The sequence below is a fragment of the Patella vulgata genome, chromosome 3 (genome assembly GCF_932274485.2).
Source record: "Patella vulgata chromosome 3, xgPatVulg1.2, whole genome shotgun sequence".
Lineage (NCBI taxonomy): Eukaryota > Metazoa > Mollusca > Gastropoda > Patellidae > Patella > Patella vulgata.
This window is the reverse complement of record NC_065881.2, coordinates 39,059,164-39,084,380: the sequence shown is the minus strand read 5'-3', so window position 1 is coordinate 39,084,380 and position 25,217 is coordinate 39,059,164. Positions and strand designations below refer to the sequence as shown.

At 37.1% G+C, this 25,217-nt stretch overlaps 1 protein-coding gene across 1 annotated transcript in view; it reads right to left on the bottom strand.

Moving 5' to 3' along the window:
- The window catches only part of LOC126815318 (1-phosphatidylinositol 4,5-bisphosphate phosphodiesterase gamma-1), a 68,468-nt gene extending 47,527 nt beyond the window's left edge, over positions 1–20,941 (bottom strand). Inside the window, exons 1-3 of the mRNA XM_050540889.2 lie at positions 20,476–20,941; positions 1,819–1,968; positions 17–110 (exon numbers count right to left, since the gene is read on the bottom strand). Of these exons, the coding sequence (XP_050396846.1) occupies positions 17–110; positions 1,819–1,968; positions 20,476–20,683 (452 nt within the window). The 5' untranslated portion in view covers positions 20,684–20,941. The remainder of the gene's footprint in view (positions 1–16; positions 111–1,818; positions 1,969–20,475) is intronic.
- Between the last annotated feature and the right edge of the window lie 4,276 nt (positions 20,942–25,217).

Here is a 25,217-nt window from a genome sequence, read left to right as displayed (position 1 = left end):
CATAGATTTTAGGTACCTTTCAAGGTGAAGTTGAAACGATGCTGCTTTAGTGTCACGTACTAAGTATTCTAATCCTCTTACCCAAACATTGAAGTCTTCACGGCTGTTAGCTGAAAAAATATTTCTATTAGTCAATGTCAATATATATGAAATGAAATGGGGTTTAACATACAACTTTTCTACACCAGCCAGGCTAATAATAATGACAGGTGTGTGCCATGCAATGTGCGATGACTGGACATCAGTATTTCTACATGTATCTACACTTCATCGAATTTGAATCCTCCGGGGTTATTTTATATGCGTGCCAATCAGGGATGCTACTGCGCCTGTATATATTCCAGACATACAGTATGCAATTTTCCAACCGTCTGACTCGGAATATGCCCAATTGGACATCAAGATATGGTGAATAATAATAATATTCCAAATTCCAAAATATATTGACTGTACTAAGTGTATAACTATTACTAACTCGATTATCGTTGATAAAAACCTATTAAGTGATCAACGTATTTATCGTGTTATTCAGTCTGTATCTCTACCTTGATTAACTACTTAATCGTGAAGTTGAAGCTGGTACAGGAATTAAATATGAAAAATAGCGAGAAGACCTAATTTTTTTATACTAATCATAAACATTATTCAGAAATTCATATGCTACATGTACATAACATAAGAAATATTTCTAGTTGAAGTCCATTAAAGGGAATGGAAGCTTACTGACTTTATTTCCTGAAGCGGACAACTTCTAGTGACCTTATTCTGTTAACCCTAACTAAAAATTCCGACCTGCAACATTTTGAAATAGCATCCCTGATGCTTGCTCCTTTGCAATTAATAAAAAAAACATGTGGTCTGTGCATATGGCTGATTAGTTCAATCGTATTTTGTGTATGTTTTTAATCGTAATATTCTACTTTAAAATAGTGTTGAATTATTATGTGTCAGATATGGTGAGAAATGATTCCTTGTGGTGAATAAAGAAGAATCATTGTGAAAAATAGTTGGGAAGGATTCAAAAATTGCCTTAGAACAGAGGTGGAAAAGAGTGGTATTTTCATATTGCAGCTATATAGGGACGAATAGGAATGGTCATCGGACAGGGTCCAATCAGAGACCGTTCCTAAAGGAACTACCCTGGTGCCAATGAATACACGGCACATGTTTTTTGTACAATCTTTTGAATATGCTCTGTTCCTTGCTAGGTCCTAAATAAAATCTGAATGCTATAAATAAAGCTGAAAGACATACTCTAAATTTGTGGCATTTAGTAACTGGATAAAATAATAAACAACAACACAATCCGATTAAAATACAGATCTATATTTCGTTTGTTTTTTTTTATACTTTCGATGGCCTCTCATACAATGATTAAGATCAGACCAGTTGTATTGGAAGGTCGTGTCAGAGGTCATACGAGCAGCTTTTGACCCTATGACGTCAGACATTCGATCAACTAATCTGCGTTGATGTTTCTAGTGGGTTACCGACAGTTCTGTGCATCTTATGCCAAAAACTCGGCATAACAGACCGTTTCATTAGCTAATCCTTCACATCATACAGAATGTGGTTTATATAACAACTCTTCCAGATCCACGTGTAGTAAAGACAAGTAAAACAAAATGACTATAAAAAATGAAACAAAATAGGATCTGTGTTTTAATCAATTGACAACAACACAAATTTATGGAAAACAGCTACTAATATTTACTTCTATTATATGCCACATGTTGACGAATATTCTATCAAATTTATCAATTTGTGTCCTAGTTTAACATAAACTGTTGAATAAAGAAATCCAAATTAATTACTTACCAACAATGGAGAGAGTTTTCAGCTTAAATTCATTTCCATAAAATATTATGAGACAGGCCCGACTATCACATTTGCGAGATTCTTCAAACCATTTTTCAAAATCTTTAGAATTTTTGCCAGCTCTTATTTCATGAACTTCCCTAAGATTAACTAGAATAAAAAAATAATAGCAACAAATAAAACACTGTATAGTAAAATATCAAGTGTTTACCATTCTACTAAAATATAAACAGTGAACATGTATATAATTTGTCAAATTCACATTGGCTATATCCAGAATACTAAACAATTTAAGCTTCACTGTAATAGTACTGTTGGATGGGGTACACTACACAATGGAACTATCAAAATAAATGGCTATATCGATATTGCAAATACAGGTTTTCTACAATACACATTGCAAAAATAACAAGCCGTCAGTGAGGCTAAGACCCCCCCCCCCTCAATCCCCCTAAAAATAGATGACACATAATTGCACACAACTTATGCTGGCTGTCTACAGTACAACTAGCCCCACTTGAGAACAGACACTAAGCTAGTTAAATCGTTTAAATGGCATTTAGTAATTGAACTGGGGTATACATGTACAGGTCACGATTCTATAGAATACAATTACTGCTTATTACTGAGCGACATTTCGACTAGGCTTCTCTAGTCATTATCAAGCAATGATAAAATATGAAAATATGACAGACAATATATACACCTCAGTCCATAAAAGAGAGACACATACTAGTTGCCTCCCACTTTCAATTTCTAAGGCATAGTCCAAACCTTGACTATCATTATACATGTAAATAAACCTTTTGGTATTAATTCGTACCTACATCATATTAAACCAAGTACGAACAATCCAAACCATTAGACAAATTGACAAATAGTGGTAACAGGTGTCCGGAAGAGTAAGCTTACTCTGTCTGGTGCCACACCCGCCATAGCTGCATCCAAACTATACTATTCAAAAAAAGTAGGGGATATTTGATTTTGGGGGCATAATACTAAAATATGCAAATGACTACGAAAAAAGTCACTATAGAACCTAACAGAAGAAACATTTCCAGTTACATGTGACGCCCAAACGCACCAATAGCTACCGCATGGAATGCAGGTGATGCTTGGGATCATCATGGGGGTCCAACCCAAGATTTGCACAACTCTGACTTTGAATGTTACAGTCATTGTGGCATTGAATTCCAGGGTGGAAACATCAGTTTAATTGTTTTAGTGACCAGAAAACAAATTTTGATATGCGTCGGCTTACCCAAAATGAAAGGTTACGTGCCCTTGGCATGCTACAGATCGGTACAACACAGGCGGTTGTGGCGCGGACGATGAATGTTTCTCAGTCTGTCATAAGCAGGCTATGGTCCAGATACCGTGATACACAATCTGTACAGGACAGACCACGCTCAGGTCGACCAAGGGCGACAACTCAAGCCCAGGATCGATTTATCCGTACCTTGGCCTTGAGAAATCGTGTCATCACAGCAAATCAGATCAGCGCTCGTTTTCAAACAGACACTGGTGTGAGAGTGAGTGGCCAGACGATTCGGAATCGACTGCATAGGGGTCACCTTCGCGCCCGACGTCCTCGCGTGATCCCTTGTTTGAGAGATCATCACATTCAGGCAAGACGTCGTTGGTGTAGGGATCGTCAACACTGGGATAATCGACGCTGGAGCAATGTGATGTTTTCAGATGAGTCAAGGTTCACTGTTGATTTTTTGGACAGACGTAGGAGGGTTTGGCGTCGTCGAAACGAGCGCTTCCAAGACGTTAACGTCATCAGACATGATCGATTTGGGGGTGGTTCTGTTATGGTGTGGGGAGGCATCACTGTTGCTGGAAGAACGGCTTTACATGTTGTTGCAGGGCGTGTTACAGGCCAGTACTACCGGGACAACATCTTGGCAGTCCATGTTGTGCCGTTCGCACGACGTCATGGCCGCCGTTTCATCTTCCAGGATGACAACGCAAGATGTCACAGGGCCAGGATCGTTACAGGTTACCTCCAACAACAGAACATCACCACATTACCTTGGCCAGCACTGAGTCCCGACCTCTCCCCCATCGAGCATGTCTGGACAGAGGTTACGTCAACGTCAACAACGTCCTGCCAATGTCCAAGAACTTGCTGCTGCGTTGCAACAGGAATGGGACAATCTGGACCAAAATGACCTTAGACGTCTCATTAGGAGTATGCCACGTCGGATCAATGCTTGTTTGGCAAACAGAGGAGGATTTACCCGTTACTGACTTGGTTGTGATGCTGTGGTAACTTTGCTGTTTGACCCCGGGTATCATTTTACCCTTATAATGGTCAGTCTGTGCCTTACTTAGTCTAACGATCATTTGGAATAAATCGATGAATGTGAACTTCATTTCATTTTGTCATTTGTTTCTTTGTCAGTTTCATTAGGTGACTTTAATAACACTTAAAAATCAAATATCCCCTACTTTTTTTGAATAGTATATTAGATGAAATCTCGGTAAAATAGTGTGATTGGCCAATGGACTATCGGTATGCAAGATGCACGTGATGAACAGTGTTAACAATGTAGTAGACATAATCAGGGAGATAGTATACGCGTCAATTAAATATATCTAGAATAATAGCCGAGAGAGAAATGTTATATTTACCAATCAAGTCAATATGGCGGCCATAAAACTTTTAAAAAGTTTTTATAAGTTTAGTGCGCAAGCATCCCTGTGGTTGAAGCTTAGATGACAAATGCCTCGATCTACTTAAAAAATCAGAATAAAGGGAACAAGCTCTCGCGTAATGAATTAGCTGAGACACAAACACTCCATAAGCTGGTGATATTGGAATGTTACTACTAATAAATGGAAAGTTAACAATCGGAAAGTCAAAAGTCAAATTTAACACTTAGTTTATGGCAATTGTAAAAATCGAGACGCAGATCCAAGTAGGAAGCGTACATGTAATTGTCATTGTCAGTAGTGTTTTTAATTTCGAGCTCATCAGGATATATAAATTCTATCTAACTACTTTATGGAATCAACGACAAATCTAAACTTGGGCACCCCAACCATTTTTATTTTTATTTTACAATGCTCTACTCCTGAGTGTTCCAACTTTGGATTTATATTTAGCCTTATAACCCTCTCACGGGTGTTACCTCAACACCTTTGTCTATATACTATCCCTTTATTGTTATGACAAGTAACAATGTTACAAACCAACCAAAGGTATCGTAGTTCGCAAAATTATGGACACTAGCACTTCAATCTAAACAATAAGTTGTCAAACCTCTGTACAACCCTGGTAAGCCAGCTACTGACCCCGGTAACAAATTCGCAAACCCTCGCCAAGAGGCCAACCCCGGTAACCCTGCCAAGTTGCCAAACCTCGGTACAAAGCCAGTAAGCGAGCTACGGACACCGGTAACAAATTCGCAAACCCAGCCAAGAGGCCAACCCCGGTAACCCCGCCAATTAGTAACCAAGGAAAAAGTTAATGCTGACCAACGGGAGATACCCCTTAATTACATGTATCTAAAGAGAATCTAATTTAACTAAGGATTATAAAGTTTAATGCTAATAACAACAGTCAGTAAGACCAATTTACCTGAAAATTAACACAAATTGATTAATTGATTAATAGATGACTTGTTACGGAGTAAATACAATGATTTATTAGGTTTTAATAATGACAAACGATCAAAGAAGATGAAATTTGATAGTCGAAAACACTAAGGATTTATTCTAATTCCATTTAATAAAGTTGAAAAAAAGTTTATTTAGTCTTTCTGTGTCTGACATATGTGAAATGGAGTAGAATCGCATTACAAAACAGTATAATAGTTTTTGGATATGGCAGCCATTTGGGGCAGAGATCTATTCTCGAAGTATGAAGTAGATGGATCTCTGTCTGCAGAATGAAATGCACATTTACCTTTTGTAAGGTATCAAACTGCTTATATCTACTTTATTTAGCCAAAACAGAAAATACTCTTGATTTATCGGGTGGGACAATTTACCCAATATTACCCAATACCACCCCAATACGACCTCAATATCACCACATACTACCTAATACTACAACATAATGATGCAAAATAGAGAGTTACATGTATATCGCAGGCTGTTCCATTTGCCTCCCTATACCAGGGATGGGATTTCCCCGTATATTCCGGATTTGTCCAACGCTATTTTCCAAACGCCCAAAATTGTCCGACCGGGAATATGCCCAATTGTACATCAAGACATGGTGAATAATATTCAAAATTCTAAAATTAATATAGTGTATAACTACCACTCAACCAGATTATCGTTGATAATAGGCTTGATTGATTACCTGTAGAAATAATATATCATGATCAGCTACTCACAACTTAAATCCTGACTACCGGTAATAAGAGAAACAACAATTCCAGTTTACTCCAAGTTATGCAAACAACTGACAAACGATAGCGTCTGTTGCCCCGCCCACTCCACGCGTCATGACAATACCCAGATTGTAGCCATTTAGATCTATCAGTAAAATAATACAATAGCATTTTTAATACCAATCAAAAAAACAATGATTTTGTCAACTACAAACAACTTCATAAAGAAAACGGTAACAACTCACTGGTAGATAATTAACTATACCGGTAAAATAATACAATAGCATTTTTAATACCAATCAAAGAAACAATGATTTTGTCAACTACAAACGACTTCATAAAGAAAACGATAACAACTCACTGGTAGATAATTAACTATACCGGTAAATTATAACAATGGGCCAATCACTGAATCCATGTTGAATGAAAACCGTCGGTAATTTAAAACGGTTACTAAAAGACAGTCTTGCTCAAAGAAAACCCCCCGATGTATATAAAACACCAGTGAACATTCCATCATTCTTAAAAATTATTTATTCAGAATGGCTACGAGACGAACCGCTTATACCGCTAAGGAGAAGTTGAGGGTAATTAGTTACGCTGAAGCACACGGTAATAGGGCTGCGGGTCGTGAATTTAGTTTGGGGGAGTCAAACGTGAGACGTTGGAGGGCGATGAAGGGGAAACTTACCGACATGAAACCTAGTAAAGAAGCGAATAGGTGGAGCGCCGCACGTTATCCTCAAATTGAGAGAGAATTGGTATTCTGTCAGTTTAACTGTAATCCCGCCCATTAACGCTGTCATTGTAACAGACAATACCCATAGCCTATGGTATAATGAGCGTGTGCTCAATGGAAATTACCCTTCTAATAGCCAATGAAAACTCTTTGTCTGTCGTAAGCCCCGCCTTTTCGTCAACTTGACTGATATCACCGTTGACGACACACTGTTTGGATTGCCGACAGTGGCTAACTGTACCGGTAAACGGATTAGCAGAAATATATGTCATCAAATACGCAGGAATAATAGAAATATTAACGATAATTTTGCAGATATTGTTAGCACTGTCGTTTATGACTAACGGTATACGGAAAAGCCGGAATAATAGAAATATGACTAACGGTATACGGAAAAGCCGATACCGTATCTTAAATGGCCGCCATATTTATTGCACGAAAAATGACGACATCGGAATGTCGGAATAGCAGAAAAATATGTCATCTAATTATTTACGATATCTTTGCAGATATTTTAATAACACTAAACCGCTATTGACCCATATTGTTGCCACTGTCGTCTATGACTAACGGTATACGGGATATCGGTATGGGAAATGGCCGCCATCTTTATTGCTGTTGTCGATATGATCAACTTCAGACCTCGATGTTGACACACAGAAAAGCCAAGATTTGCTTAATACTATGTATTAGGCGCACCCCTTCTAGAAAATAAAATACCTGGTAAAAAAAGTGCGCCTTATACACCGAAAAATACGGTAGGTAATTAAGTGATCAACATATTCATCATGTTATACCGTCTATACACCTATCTTGATTTACTACTTAATCTGCCATGATTACTGACAATTCATCAATCTAATCTTAAACAGAAGTCATTGCTTCCCCTTTGTCGGACTATTCATCAATCCACATATTCATCTCGTGATTTCTCAATTGTCGGGCATTTTAATCGCAATGATGTGAGCCGACAGCATCTATAAACTAGTCATAGATGTCACATATCATAAGTGTATATAACACCCTAAATCAATGGACAGTCATTTTGTCTGCGATATCTTTTACGTCTTTTAAGACTCCATATAGAAATTCTCATCCACAGTGGCACTTTCCTGTGATCTCGAGCGCCGCACGAAAATTGCTTAACATATAAGGCAGCGCTTACTATAAAGCTATGTGCTGTGAGTCACGTACGCCAATACGCTGAAGTATTATTATTTCGAACGCTTTTCTTTCATTTGCTGCCGTATAAACCAAGACATGTAATTTAGGAGGAATATTACTGGCAGGTACGGATCAGCAAACTTTCATTCAATCGTATTACGAAAACATGTAATTTTGTAGGGCATATTACTGACATACATTTAAATACCATAACCATACGGGAATTAAATATGAAAAATAGTGAGGTGTTCCTATTTCTATTACGCACGGACTTGAATATTTTGTTGACATTTTATAAAGAAAGATAGGTTGCCATGCAACGAAACATACGCCCACAGCAGCTAAATCGTCCGGCCAGACAACAAAAGTTGTCGCATATTTTTACTTTTTCAGTAATGAAACATTTATAATACACTAAAATCTGATTAAGACTATATAAGAGTAACAACTCATGAAGTAATTATCAGAAAACCATTAGAATTTGTTTGGTTTTTATAAAGTTCTGCCCCATGCTATTGTTTTGTATACAAAACATTTAATATCATGGATTTAGCTGTTCAAGTCAAAAAGATTCATTGAAAATCAATATACTTGTTCGTCTCAAGATCTTAAACTCTGTGTATCAATCTGAAGTCAATCGGATGATAACTTTAGCCTTTAGAGCGTCACAAAGTGATCAAGGGCCATAACTTTGGCTGTAATTATCAGAAATCGCTGAAAATCTATAGGCTTCTTCGTCTTATGACCTTAAACACTGTGTATAAATTTAAAGTCAATCGGATATTAACTTTGGCCTCTTGAGCATTCACAAGATTTTTCAAAGTGATCGAGGACCTTAACTCTGGCAGTAATTATCGGAAATCGCCGAAAATCAATAGGCTTCTCCGTCTCATGACCTTAAACACTGTGTATAAATTTAAAGTCAATCAGATATTAACTTTAGCCTTTAGAGCGTCCTCCCGGATCGACGGACCGTCAGACGAGGGCGACGACAATATACGACCACATTTCAATGTGGGCGTATAAAAAACAATGTTCTGACACCACAAGCTATTCTTATTTCGGAAGTTCTGCATTCATTTGCTGCCGTATAAACAAAGACACGTAATTTTGAAGGAATATTACGGCTGTGAATTTGATGCCAAAACATGACCAGCAAGCTTTCATTCAATGTATTACGAAAATGCTTAATTTTCTAGGAAAGTTACTGACATAAATTCGTCTCATGACCTTAAACACTGTGTATAAATTTAAAGTCAATCATATATTAACTTTAGCCTCTAGAGCATCCACCCGGACCGACAGACTGTCGGACGGGGGCGACGACAATATACGACAACATTTCAATGTGGGCGTATAAAAAACGATGTTCTGACATCACAAGCTACAGTGTATTCTTATTTCGGAAGTTCTGCATTCATTTGCTGCCGTATAAACGAAGACACATAATTTTGAAGTAATATTACGGCTGTGAATTTGATGCCGAAGCATGACCGGCAAGCTTTCATTCAATGTATTACGAAAATGAATAATTTTCTAGGAAAGTTACTAACATAAATTCGTCTCATGACCGTAAACACTGTGTATAAATTTAAAGTCAATCAGATATTATTTTTAGCCTCTAGAGTGTCCACCCGGACCGACAGTCGGACAGGGGCGACGACAATATACGACAACATTTCGCCCATCCACCACCCCCCCCCTCTTAAATTAAGAAAAACAAGTAACCATATACAATGTACCATATTTTATTCCCAAAATGACCCAACTCTCTCTTACCGCTTGAAAGTGATAAGGCGTGGGGTCGTCTGTCAAACAAGGTGGATTTTCTTTGGTCCCCCGGTTTCGTCTCACTGTTAGACACCCCTTCGCACAAGCAAGTTAATGAAATAATATTGAACTATATGTTAGTCCCGAAATTACATAGTTAGTGTCGATTGTTTGCATTTATTTTAAAATTAATGCTTTAACAAAACAAATTGCATAATGTTTATATTCAACTATTAACTATTTCAGGTCTATATTTCAATAATTCGCTTGCGCATATAGAGGTCTTTAGCAGTGGGAGGAAACTGGAGACCTGTGTCTTTTCATTTAGGTGGTAATGAAATCGCTGCGACATTGTCACCGGTGGATATATACTGTAGAATAATTAGAATTTGTTCAATAGTGACAATATTCGAAGAATTGGTGAAATTTTGACAAGTGAAGAGTTTTCAAAGGCACCTAGTTTAGACCCGGAATCATTTAAAAGACAAAGGAATAAGTCATTAAAAGACAGATATAAAGATAAATTTGTGTGCTTTCCTGACATATTATACCCAAATGATTTTTTACAGTACTGCGTGAAGAAATATAGAATAAGTAGACTTTTGAGTAGTCAGTAGGCTACGAGACCATTCAATGAAATTTTTTATATCAACCTCTAAAATACTCTTTTATTTGGATGTTTGGCTGTTTATTTTATAAACTTATTTTACTTTCATTTTAATGTATTTTTAAATCTTTGTTAATTTCTTTTAAAGGAGCTAAATCGCTAATATTTTGAACCTAGAAAGTGACAAAAATGGGTCGTAACGCATATAATGATGTAACAGGAATATATATAAACTGATTTACATTCAATCGTTTCCATTTTTACTCTAATTTCAAATCAGTTACGTTCGGCGAAATATGTCAGAAGTCTCTATCGGATGAAAATTTCTAGCGTCTGGTTATTCTAGTCTACATAGTATTTATTGCGCATACTCTCCCAATATGAATATGCCGTCACCGTTTCACATGACTTGTTGAATGTCTAGACTCGTTCTCCGAGTCCCTTGTTAGAATGGGCCTGAAACGTATTATGGTACACGATTCGTGTACCAATGGTAAAATGTTTAGTTTGTCTTAAATATTGGATATCAGAAGCCCATCTTTTCCCTGTAAGATCACAAGACCAATGTTGATTTGAATTGACAAATAATTTGTGTTTTTAATGTGGAAGATTTTGGATGATATTGAGTTAGAGACTTAGCTACTTTAAAACTCTTTTTATTTTATGTTATGTTATACATGTATATTAATAATATTGGATGAATAAACTATAGCGGGGGCATCTATCTATAACAACTTGTTTTCCTTATTTTCACTTTGTCTTCTTGGAAACAAACTGCAAAGCCAACAAGATGATTAATCTATTTATCAGTTGCGTAAATATTTCAATTTTCTGCAAATTATCGATTATACGTTGCAATTATTATACTGATGTGCTGCTAATTGGCGATATTAGGTTTGTATTTTATAATATTGGGTAGTATTTGATAAGTATTTGGTAGTATTGGGTTATTATTTGCTTGATTTGGGTGATAAAGGGAGGAAATGGAACAGCCAGACATCGTTAATCACATTTGAAGTACATTTCCCACGATATATCTCACTATTTTTGAAAAAATCAAGAAATATGGTTATTTTGCACCATTATGTTGTAGTATTGGATAGTATGTGGTAATATTGGAGTGGTATTCGGGTGGTATTGGGTAAGAAATGAAATGAAATGGGGTTTAACGTCCCACTGTTCTGATGAAGACGGGCATATGCCATACAGTGTGCTATGCAGGAAATTTTGCCCGAACAGCGGCACTATGACGTACTTTTATATCAAATTCCAACTGCGAAGGGATCTTTTACGTGCATGCCAATGTAGGGGACCTCTGTTTTCCGTCCCATCCGAACGACTACACAGCTGTCCTTGTCAGGTCCTCCGTCCTGCATCACTGACAAGGGAGAACCACACCGACAAATTTGGATGAACTTTTTCGGCCAATGCAGGGATCGAACACCCGACATCCAGGCTAGTGAGTCAGCGTCTTACCCATTTAGTCACCGTGAAATCGTCCCGCCATGATTTATCATCACACTCCGTTACAATTACACCATGTTTGAACATCCTAGCTCAATTAAAAGCAGGAGAACCCATTTTAATAAGCCCCTGCGTTCTTAAAAAAATATATATTTTAGCCTTCAATGGTGATTATTTTTTTTAATGATAACGTTTTTGTATCAACAAGAAAATAGACTAAAGCAGTTTCAAAACACCCACAATTTTTATCAAGCTATCCAAAATAAACTTTCAAAACAGCAGGTGAAAAGGATTGCCTCTAACATCATTTTGTCATTATGAAAATCAGAAACTAACAAACTGGAATTTATTGCCAAAAATAAAAAGACAGCGGTTGCCAGACAAGATACACCCACATTTTGAAAGAGATTGATAGAGAACAAGCTTAAAACAAAAGTGATTTTTCATACAATCAGGGGCCATAATCCAGAAAGTTATGATCTGAAATGTGCAAATATCAAAAGGGACTGAGATCTTTGGGATATGAATATATATTTTAAGTTTCATCAAAATCGGATAAAAATTGTGACCTCTAGAGGGTCCACAGCCTTTGTATTACATACTTTTACACAATTTGCATACAAAGAGTGGCCATTTTGTCGGGCAGTTTCATTTCGATTTTCCCGAAATTTGAATTTAACATTCTTTATGGTGAAATGGTGATATATTTAAACGCTTTTTAAAAATCGGATAAAAAATTGTGACCTCTAGAGGAATTCACAAGCTAAAAAACACGATTTTTCGTACAATCAGGGGCCATAATCCAGGAAGTTATGGTCTGATATGCGCAAGTAGCAAAAGGAACCAAGATCTTTGGGACATAAACATATATTTTAAGTTCAATCAAAATCTGATAAAAACTGTGACTTCTACTTCTAGAGGGTCCACAACCTTGGTATGACATACTTTTACGCTATTTGCGTATGCGGGGCGGCCATTTTGTCCAAAAGTTTTGGTCCGATTTTCACAAATTTTAAACTCAACCGACATTACAGTGATCAAACGTTTTTTAAATCGGATAACAATTGTGACCTCTAGAGGTACCACAAGCTAAAAACACGATTTTTCGTACAATCAGGCGCCATAATTCAGGACGTTACGAAACGTAATGCTTGAATATCAACAGGAACCATGATCTTTGGGTTATAAACATACATAACAAGCTTCATCTTTGGGAAATAGACCTACATGTATATTTCAAGTTTCGTCAAAATCGAATAAAATTGTGACCTGTGGACGGACGGACAGACAGGGGCGACAACAATATGTCCACATGAAAATGTGGGCGTATAATGACAATAATAGCAATTCTTACATTTAATTACATGTATAGTGGACTCTGTCAAATCCAACATCATACGGTATCGTCCGAATACTCAGTTTTCTCCAAACCGGAATTATTATTGCAACTTCGAAAACCGGAAGTATTATTGTAATGTAGCTTGGAATCCCCAGAACGTTATTCCCTTTAAAAATGATAAACCTTTCTGTACATTCAAAATTTTTTTACATTAATTTTTATTTCATTTAACATGCGTAGGCATTTTGAATAGGTCAAGCCTGTCGTTAATTTATCTTTTTCATCGTCTTCAGTTGATTGCACACTTGTCTTTGGTGTCACGTGTTCATTGATAATCTGTCGTTCTATGTCCAGGTTATCGTCACACAGTTCGGATAGATCCGTAGGGTGAACAAACTTGGGTATTCAGGTTCAATCGGCATGCGCAACGAATGTTTCCAACAGGTGCTGGGAATATTTTCGTTGGAAAATTTGTGGGTATTTGTCACAACTGTCTTATAAGAGATTATAAAATTATCAAAGTAATCAACAAAGACCTATGCGAGCGAGTTTGGTGATTGCCTGTTAATCTTTCGTGGCTTCACACCCACCGATTGAAGGCCGGATTATACAGTGTTGATTCAAATGGAAATCATGTGATGGGATGGCCGATTGATGTCGTAATTTGGAATATTCAGAGTACGGATTACTCAAAGATTTTTTGGCTGAAATAATAAGGAAATAAATTGGGACATGAAAATGATGTCGGATTTCACAGAGTGCCAGAGTATTCAGAGGTCGGATGTGACAGAGTCCACTGTATTTATAATATAACACGAGCAGAAAAGAACATGGATACCAGATTTATTATGATTGACACAGATAATTGTTTTGAATTGCCAATTTTAATATGGTAGGACTAGGAGCATTGGGTTGATTCAAAGAGGTTTTTCTTTTCTACATACCGGTACCGGTATTTAGTAAACATGTACGGTACTAATCATCAACTGGGTAGTAAAATTATGTGTGTCTAATTGTTCATGAAGTTGAGAGAATTCAGCACACATCTTTATCATATAATAATCTTATATAAAATTAGCCACACAAATGTGGAAACTTGAAATATGTCCACAGCTTACATTAAATTTGGATGTTGATCAAATTTGATGCCTTCAAGAAATCTAATCTCTATCATGTACAGAAGCTTGAAAAGATTGGCAGCCTCTATCGCATTCACAGGGTTTTAGGGAAAGGGGTAGCCTACAGTAAATGGAACGGAAAGTCATAGAAGGCTGAATATTTAGAGGGTTTGTCTGTCATCTGCAGAACAGAATGGTGCAGAATACTGAATATCAACAGGGTTCTACCCCTCACCCCCGTTTTACCCCTAATGTATCCTACCAAATTTGTTAAAAATCTAATTTAAATGAAATTTAACGTCCTACTGTTCTGCTCCAACTGGGCTAATGAAGACGAGCATTCGCCATACAGTATGCAATGAGGGAAATTTTGCTCGGGCTGTGGCAAAATGGCCTACTCTTATAACAAATTCCAACTGCCAAGGGATCTTTTATGTGCATGCCAATGTATACACAGGTCCTCGGTTTTCCATCCCATGCGAATGACTAGGACAACTGTTCTTGTCGGGCCCTCCGTCCTGTATCACTGACAAGGGGAAAGCATGCATGAAAATCCTGCTGAACTTTCTCGGCCAATGCAGCCTAGTGACCTAGCATCTTAGCCACTTAGCCACCATGGCTTCCAAAAATCTGATTTAAACTATTCTATTGTGTTTAATGTTTTTAACAAAGGGGACATAGCTTCAGAACGGAGAGTTGTGGAACATTATGGTTCATACAAACTTTGAAATAAATCTGATAACAAGCAGTTGCCATGCAAGATATGCCCACATTTTGCCAGAGATGGACAGAGAACAAGCTAAAAAAAGCGATTTTTTGAACAATCGGGGGTCATAAACCAGGCCATTACGTTTCTATACTTGCAAGTATCGACAGGAACCCAGATCTTTGGGATATAAAAATATATCATCAAAATTGCATAAAAATTGTGACCTCTAGACTAGAGAGTCCACAACCTTGGTACCAGTATTACTACATATGTTTTGGTCCGATTTTTACGAAATCCAAGTTCATCTGTCATTGTGGTGTAACGGTGATATATTAAAACGTTTTTTAAATCGGAAAAAAATTGTGACCTCTCGAGGGTCCACAAGCTTAAAACACGATTTTTCGTACAATCAGGGTCCATAATCCTGGAAGTTACAGTCCGATATGCGCGAATATCGAAAGGAACCGAAAATAAGTTGTAAACATACATCTTAAGTTTCATCAAAATCGGATAAAAATTGTGACCTCTAGAGTGTCCACAAGCTAAATACATCAAGTTACGATCCGATACATGCCAATATCAAAAGGAACCAAGATCTCGGGGAGATAAACATACAGAGTGTCCAGAAACAAAATGTGAATGGATGTCCAGAGACGATGACAATATAAGTCAACATGAAAATGTGGATATATATATATAAAAACTGAAGCTTCACAAGGTCACAGAATGATTATTATCAATAGTGATTGTTCCCTCAGTGTGGGCATATTAAAGCATAATTATCTTTTGTTTAAAATCTAATTTCAATTTCAGAAACGTAACAGTAAGCTTACATAGACGTTTAGCAGAATATCAAAAATCAAATTGAATCTTTCCTAGCTTTATTAAAATGAAGAAAATCAATAATTATTAAAAGCGGTATTCCTTGTGCAATAAAGACAATAAAACTTAAATATATTTTCCATTACAGATGTGAATATAAAATCGATATTGGAACTGTAACATAAATACGTGTATAGAATTAAAGTGAGTAATATAATCCGCATTGATTTCAGTTCAGATATAACCACAACCATTAGCAAATACTGAAATACATCTACCAGTATTTCTGTTTGCAATTCCTGTATGAAGATGATTAATGACAGTCAATGAACCATAAGCCCGCAAACAGCTTATACAAACAGCTTAGCTGTCAAAGCTATTAAACATACATTATGCAAGAGCTAAATCTGCCTATTGCAGGTCTTTCTTTAGGCCTGAAATGTTATCTAAATTATAAATTAGACATTAATTAACTTATCCAGACCATAATCAACTCTAGATGGCATCGCTAGCCTGCGATCTTAAGTGGATTATGATCCGATTTACTGCATGACTTTCCTTCTCGATTAAACAATTAAATGGATAATCGAGACTATGCTCTTTAACGTACTGACTTTAGTAATGATGACCGAGGCTAGGCAGAAATTTTATTCGCTTAGTTCTCGGTTCATGGTGGATCAATTTGAATGAAATTTTCAGCAAATTGCCTTTACGTTATCTAGTTTTTAATTATTATAGTGAGAACTGCCAACTCGTTATCGAATCTCCCATAATGTATCTTTAATAATGGGGGTCGCTGTTTACATAATTTAAAGTCTTGAACTACATGTAGCTTCTGGATGAATTTCAAAAGGGTTCATCTTACATGTACTTTATGGCAACAAGTTCACAATTAAAATCTCAAAGCATCGGATCGTAACTTTTGTATGCTCTAGAACGTCCACAAGCAATTGGAATCATATCCCAGTGGTAGGGTACCCCACCATAAATAAATATACTATTCAAAAAAAGTAGGGGATATTTGATTTTGGGGGCATAATACTAAAATATGCAAATGACTACGAAAAAAGTCACTATAGAACCTAACAGAAGAAACATTTCCAGTTACATGTGACGCCCAAACGCACCAATAGCTACCACATGGAATGCAGGTGATGCTTGGGATCATCATGGGGGTCCAACCCAAGATTTGCACGACTCTGACTTTGAATGTTACAGTCATTGTGGCATTGAATTCCAGGGTGGAAACATCAGTTTAATTGTTTTAGTGACCAGAAAACAAATTTTGATATGCGTCGGCTTACCCAAAATGAAAGGTTACGTGCCCTTGGCATGCTACAGATCGGCACAACACAGGCGGTTGTGGTGCGGACGATGAATGTTTCTCAGTCTGTCATAAGCAGGCTATGGTCCAGATACCGTGATACACAATCTGTACAGGACAGACCACGCTCAGGTCGACCAAGGGTGACAACTCAAGCCCAGGATCGATTTATCCGTACCTTGGCCTTGAGAAATCGTGTCATCACAGCAAATCAGATCAGCGCTCGTCTTCAAACAGACACTGGTGTGAGAGTGAGTGGCCAGACGATTCGGAATCGACTGCATAGGGGTCACCTTCGCGCCCGACGTCCTCGCGTGATCCCTTGTTTGAGAGATCATCACATTCAGGCAAGACGTCGTTGGTGTAGGGATCGTCAACACTGGGATAATCGACGCTGGAGCAATGTGATGTTTTCAGATGAGTCAAGGTTCACTGTTGATTTTTTGGACAGACGTAGGAGGGTGTGGCGTCGTCGAAACGAGCGCTTCCAAGACGTTAACGTCATCAGACATGATCGATTTGGGGGTGGTTCTGTTATGGTGTGGGGAGGCATCACTGTTGCTGGAAGAACGGCTTTACATGTTGTTGCAGGGCGTGTTACAGGCCAGTACTACCGGGACAACATCTTGGCAGTCCATGTTGTGCCGTTCGCACGACGTCATGGCCGCCGTTTCATCTTCCAGGATGACAACGCAAGATGTCACAGGGCCAGGATCGTTACAGGTTACCTCCAACAACAGAACATCACCACATTACCTTGGCCAGCACTGAGTCCCGACCTCTCCCCCATCGAGCATGTCTGGGACATGCTTGGACAGAGGTTACGTCAACGTCAACAACGTCCTGCCAATGTCCAAGAACTTGCTGCTGCGTTGCAACAGGAATGGGACAATCTGGACCAAAATGACCTTAGACGTCTCATTAGGAGTATGCCACGTCGGATCAATGCTTGTTTGGCAAACAGAGGAGGATTTACCCGTTACTGACTTGGTTGTGATGCTGTGGTAACTTTGCTGTTTGACCCCGGGTATCATTTTACCCTTATAATGGTCAGTCTGTGCCTTACTTAGTCTAACGATCATTTGGAATAAATCGATGAATGTGAACTTCATTTCATTTTGTCATTTGTTTCTTCGTCAGTTTCATTAGGTGACTTTAATAACACTTAAAAATCAAATATCCCCTACTTTTTTTGAATAGTATATCTCCAAATATCTCGACAATTACACCACAATATTTATATACACCAAGCCTTATATCAGTTTCAAACATTTATAGTCACTAAATAAATGGTCATGTTGTACTTAATAAGCTACATGTATGACCATTTAATCATCCATAAATAATACACTGAAAGATGGTTACGAATGTCGGCCATAACAGGTTACGTGCCCTTGTTTTGAAAGCAGTCTCGCTTACCCAGTCTACCAACCATTCTACGTTTGATTGACAGGCCGGGATAATCAAGACTACTTTTTTACGAAACATAGCAGAAAGCTGGAACAAGAAATTGAATTTAGAAACATGCACGTTGGGCAACTTGACAATTGTTTTAAGAACCTTGTAAAAGTATAATGAAACTACTGCTAGTATCATGTTCTTGCCCAACGCAAGTATTTCAGAGATATTGTTATTTGTACTTAACCAAAAGATGCCGCTCCGAATGGTACAGTTAATGATAAAGCAATTTAAAAAATAAAACAAACGTAATTTCTAAAGCTGCTGTTATACTGTAACCAATAAGCTAAATATTACTGCTATTCAGAATCGTCAACAATAGATTTTTTATGGATGTAATAGTTGATAGATGTTTAGAGAATTGCAAGTGCTATTTATAGTATCATAGACTCTACCGCTTGAGTATTATCATACTGGGTAGTAAGCGAAAAATCAGTTCGAGACAAGCAACTGAAGTGAGTACATTCGCCTTGTCGTCAAGTTGTCAAGACCAACTTTTTGTACAGAAAATTTTGGGTGCACGGGTCACCCAACCAGGAGTAGCCTAGGCCCAATCTAGTTCAGCTCTGAACATAGGTCTCATTACACTCTAGCTACGAGAACGTAGCTAAAAACGTTGAGATATACTGATGTGTTTGTTTTTAGCTACGATTGGATGCCTTTAGTTCCAAGTGGCAAATTCAATTTCTTTATTAATGCATGTAACATCTTTAAAATAGATAAGTTTATGATATTATGATTAATTAAACTTACAGAGGCCAATGTAGTGGCACAACTGTCGCCTAACTCCAAATATTCGCATTTAAATTAATGAAGCGTTGTTTTTGTCTGACATTTCACTGCCATCGAAATCCATTCATAGTTATTGTGCTTTCGATTGTCCTTTTGATTGGCTGTTATAAAGCCTTATATTTAGCCCCGCCTTCATGATGACAGCATATCGTTTATAAAGATGGCGGTCTTAGTAACCTCTTAACGCCTCGATTTTAAAAACGTTGATTTGTACCCGTTTCAGGTAGGATTATATGCTTAATTGTAGTTGGGTGTTGTAGAAATATTATAAATAACAATAATCAATCGTTGTTTTGATTAAAACTATTGTCAATTTTGTTTAAAAATGCCGGGTGTGAATCGCTCCCGCAGCTGCAACGTTATAGGTAATGGGCTCATGTCTTATCTTGAAACACGGAGGGTTGAGAGACTAAGGTTTGTTATCTAATTACACTCACCCTGTACGTTACAAAGATTTCAATTTTTTTCTTCCAGGCTTACCTAAATTTCGTTTCATATTATATGGCTGAGTTCGTAAATTTGTACGTTACCCTTTCAATGAAGTCAGTCTTGGCCGTAAGAAGAGAGGGACGTATTTTTCAACAGCGTGTTTTGTCACTCATACTGGTTCTAGCGAGGTAAGCAAGGTCTTACACGTATTTTCTCACTTAGATGTTCAGTTACATTGTTCAGGCGCTCACAGGGACTGACACGCGACCATTTAGCAGTAAAAAGTTGTCCAGTAAAATTGACTGGGAAGCCAAATTTTGTCGACAAGGATTCAATAGAAGAGTCCTGAACGTACATGTACATGAGATCTACGTTCAGAGTTGAACTAGGCCTAATCCTATCATCTATATATGGCATTACAGAATTAGTCTCAATCAATCAATGGCAATGCAACAACTGCTATTGGGCTACTATAATTTGTACAATTATGACAATCATCAATAAGTCTAGATCTACCTTAAATGATATAAGATCAATAATAATATTAAAAGTATTAGGCCAAGTTACACGAACCTACTCCTTCAGGACGTCCACCAACACTTTTGATCCATATCAACTGCCTGGTTTCTAATTTGACTTTTAAAGTTCTTCTTTCTGGTTTCTTTCTATAGAAAAACAAGGTTGTCACTAGGCCGATTTCTAATGGTCGGAGAATTTCAACTATTTCTGGTTCCGACAGCCCCCCACCAATGCCATTAGCGATGGGTATGGGGGCAGCCATTTTAATTTTTTACCTTCTCCGATTCCTCCTCTTTAAATAGCCTAATAATGGAAACTCTTTCTTTTTCCTGAAGTTTGCTTTGCTACACCACAGCTTTTGTCGATTAGGTCATGGCTAAATTTATCGTGTTTCCCATAGACGTTGAGTATTTAAGACTTCTGTCATCCTACATGTGCTGGAAAGTAAATAAACCGAGAGTGAGATGTTATTATCTACTCTGGCCTGCCACAATTTTATCTTCCGGGGTTCTCCTCATGAGGTCACAGTTAAAGGGAAGTAACTCTATTTAGCAAAATCTTTTCGGAATAAAATTTCGGACTAATCTAAATTTCTGTCAAAGAAACGAATTATTCGCGTACATCTGTAACCCAGCCTAACCATTTAAAGCAGAGTTATTAATCCAAAGGTTTATCTACATTTTAGTCGTTTTAATTATTATTATTTGGTCGTAATGATGCTTGTTCATTAATACGCGGACGCCAGATCAACTCACCATCCTTGATACAGACATTCTATGCATATTCCTACGAGCCCGATCAGTTTTTATTGGAGTAGGGGGGGGGGGGGGGAGAAACGAAATGCCCGAAAAAAAAAACCTCTCATCGCAGCGATTGTTTATGTGGCTTTGCAACTGAAGTCATTGTCTATACCCACTTGCATTTCAGATTACGGGCGAAATAATAATAATAATAATCCTTTTCCATAACGCTGAACATTCAGTCAGTCTGACTGCTCTGTACGTGGTGCTTAAACAAAGGGACTACACAAATGTGAGTAACAAGTAAAAGTAAAACGATAACAAATATTGAAAGTCAAATATAAATTGACAATGAATAATAGGATAGGCCTACATTTATCAAATTAAATAGATAATTAGGGCCTGCTGTCTTATAATCTGGAATCTGATTACTTTTTTGATATTTCTATTCTTGTGTAGGCTTATTATTACATGTAAAACTGTCCAGTTACATCATTAATGGTATTGTAAAACACGCATTGCAAATTTGATAATACATGTATGCTAATACTAAAACTGTAGAGAACAATATATTGACCGCAGCTGTTGTTATTAGGGGGGGGGGGGGGTGGATGGCTGAATGGTTAACGTGTGCACGCTGTATCATCAAGTCTGTCATTGAGTCAACTGGTGTGGTTTCGAATCTCCGGTTGTACGTGACAAGGAGTAGGGTCGCCTGTCCAACCCCGTGGGTTTTCTCCGGGTCCTCCGGTTTGCTCCCACTGCTAAAGACCCATACGCGCAAGCGAATTATTGAAATAAAATTAAACCATATGTTAGTCCCGAATGACCTAGTTTGTGTCGAGTGGACGTTAAACTCTCTCTCTCTCTCTCTCTCTCTCTCTTCTCTCTCTCTGTTATTGATAGTGTACGGTCATTTTGAGATAAACTTTAATTTTAAAGTGGAAACAAAGCGCTGACTTATTACCGCCAAATAGAGAATTAGGTAACTAACGGTTATGCAATGTGTTTAAGCCGTTAAAACAACCACTGTTTTACAATGTAAATAGATTTGAATTTTAGATTTTGTTTCCCACCAACTAGACCGTTTCTTCATTTAAAGTAGCAGGATCACCCTTGTCAAATCATCTATACAATTTTCCTTTATGTGGAAATCTGAAGAAATCCATGGTAACACCATCGTATCAGTTTACAAACAGTACTTAGACAAGAGAGTGGCGGTTAGCAATTTTAGACCGAGAAGATACTTGTTAGGAATCCGCCGAAATAGTCAAGATTTCAACTTGCATTTTTTTTGTAGGTCTGTACACTTGAATCTAAACCTCTGGACTTATACGAAATACAAGTGAAACCCTTTCTTACATTTGGCCATATAAGTGGCGGTTTTCGTGCTCGAGGTTTAGTCTTTCAAGAACATCAGAGATGAGGATCACATGATATTGTGTAGTGCATCTCTTTCTAATTGTGCTGTGCATTTTCAATGTTATTAATTCTTGCAATAAAAAAGTAAGAAGAAAATAATAAATCCAAACTTGATATAAAGGGCTTTCACAGAAATCGTTATCGATTGGCCAAAACCCGGTGCGTGACAGGTCTGTCTGATTCACTGCGTTACTAACATTCAATTCTTTTCTGTTTAAAATATCAAAACTATATTCTTTTTCTTTTGTACATTGCTATACGGTAAACGATTATACCATATATGCTTGCGGAAGTCATTTAAATAAATAACGTCGTCGTGATATTATATGAACAACATATTGCGGAAAACATTAATATTTAAGCTAATGGTTGTAATATATATGGTTATCACGCCTCACACTATAGAAGGAACCACAGCCATTTCCATTGCATATCAGTGAAATGAAATGAAAGATGTGGACTTATATAATTTGGAGACGATCCTATAAGGTTGTTGTTTTAATCATTATTAACGAGGGGAGACTTTTGCAAGTAAGATTTCTTTATATCCGTGTATAACGATTTTCGCTTGATAAAATTAATGCAATTAACAAAGAGAAACTCTAAAATATGCCTTGCCAGATGAATTTTAGATAATAACTTCTAGAGTTATAGCCCTTGGTGACTTTATAGAATCTTGTGAACGTTCAAATGACAAACGCCTATCGAATATAACAATGCCCACATTTTGCAGAATGTCAATATAAAATATTTCCGTCTCTCAAATCACCTGTATTGCACGCTCGACAGATTGGTATAACTGTAAGAATAAAAATCGTTTAACAGATTCTGATTATTTACGATTACAACAGGTAATTATGGCGCCAACGGCATTTAAAGATACATTATGGGAGATTTTTATAGAGAGTTGGCCATTCTTGCTATAACAGTTCAAAAGTAGATGATGAAAGAAGAATACATTGAAAAATTCAGTCAAATTACTTTATTCTGAACATAGTTATCATCGTTGTAATATTTGCCTAGAAATGGTAGCGAAATGTGTCTTCACTTTCGCCGATCGTTTGATTGACAGGCGTTAACTCCACCTACATATCTCGATTATCAAGTAAAGTTTTCAATGGCATACGGAAACGCTTTACAGCGGCCTCGCTAAGTACACTCTATCATTTAGCCTCGATCTAACTGACGTATTTTCATCAGGTTACCCCTTATTTGATTTAATCAATTAGTGAAATCCTATTTAAATCGAGGAGCCATCCGTGGGTCTACAGAGTTGATTTTGGTCTTGTTGTTTAAATAAAGATCTAATTTATAATTTCTATAACATCTGAAGCCTAAATTAAGACTTGCAATAATCAGATTTAGCTCTTGCATAATGCATGTTTAATAAGAGGATTTATAAAAGGGGCTGTTCTTCTTTCAGGTATCAAACACAGGTCTACCTTTTGATTACCGGTAATTAAATTCTCGCATGTTTTAAGAACGTAACATTTTCTCTGGAATGGAAACACAGCGGGGACGAAGTATTAATACTCGAAAAACAAAATATCATTTCGGAAAGCGTTTCAGAAGATTGAAATGATTTCTATGGGAACTCCACACTTCGCAATTTACGTAGTGTCTAAACCACTGTATATTTATTTCACGTGAACAGATTCCAGATTATTCGCAAAAGGAATGTAAAGAAGATAAATAACTGCAGCAAGAAACTTTCTGTCAATATGCTGTTGGTAGATGATTTATACCACGAGCGGCGGATATCTACAAAAGTTCGGGTTTATCAGTCCGAGAGCCTAAAAATAACATGTGTAATTTTGGTATTCGTTTATCTAATATATTTAGTAATATGTCCACTTATAGAGACATCTAGTTCGCATTTAATAGAATGTAAAAATGGCGGTTCGTACAGTAAAACATATGGATTGCGGGAAGTTTCAATCAAGACTAATAGAAAAATTCCATGGACTGTATATAGAAATTATTTATTGAATAATCCTTCTATTTGTAACAGTGTTAAGTACTTCTTTACTATAATTGTTGTTAATTCAGTACCCGGTAATTTTAAACAACGGGAACGAATGAGAAATACCATTGGAAATCGAACAATTCTACCGGCACCAATAAGAATTGTGTTTTTTATACTGGGTTCTGTGTTAAATGGTTCTTTGCAAAATCGGATAAAAGCTGAACATAATAGATATGGTGACACGATCCAAGTTGATTTTTTAGATACTAATGAAAATTTGACATTAAAATCTGTGCTGGGTTTAAAATGGATAACAGAATACTGCCAAAACACAGAATTCGTCATATGGTTGAACGATGACACAACGGCTGATATTTTCTACCTTCTTATTAAATTTTTACCGTCATATACTGGGACTACAAAAACTATTTTCTGCATAGTACACCTCTCGGAAAAAAAAGGAAACCTAACAAACCCATGGTTCATATTTGACACCCGTTTTAAAAGTAAGACTGGATATTTATTCTTGAATTGTGTTGGACCTGTCGCCATGATTAGTTCCAATATTATTCCTATTTTATACAATGGTGCCGCCCACTTTCCGAATGATGCAGAAAATGTGAAGTTTTATGACATTAAAGATGCTGTAGGACAGAATGTGTACACCC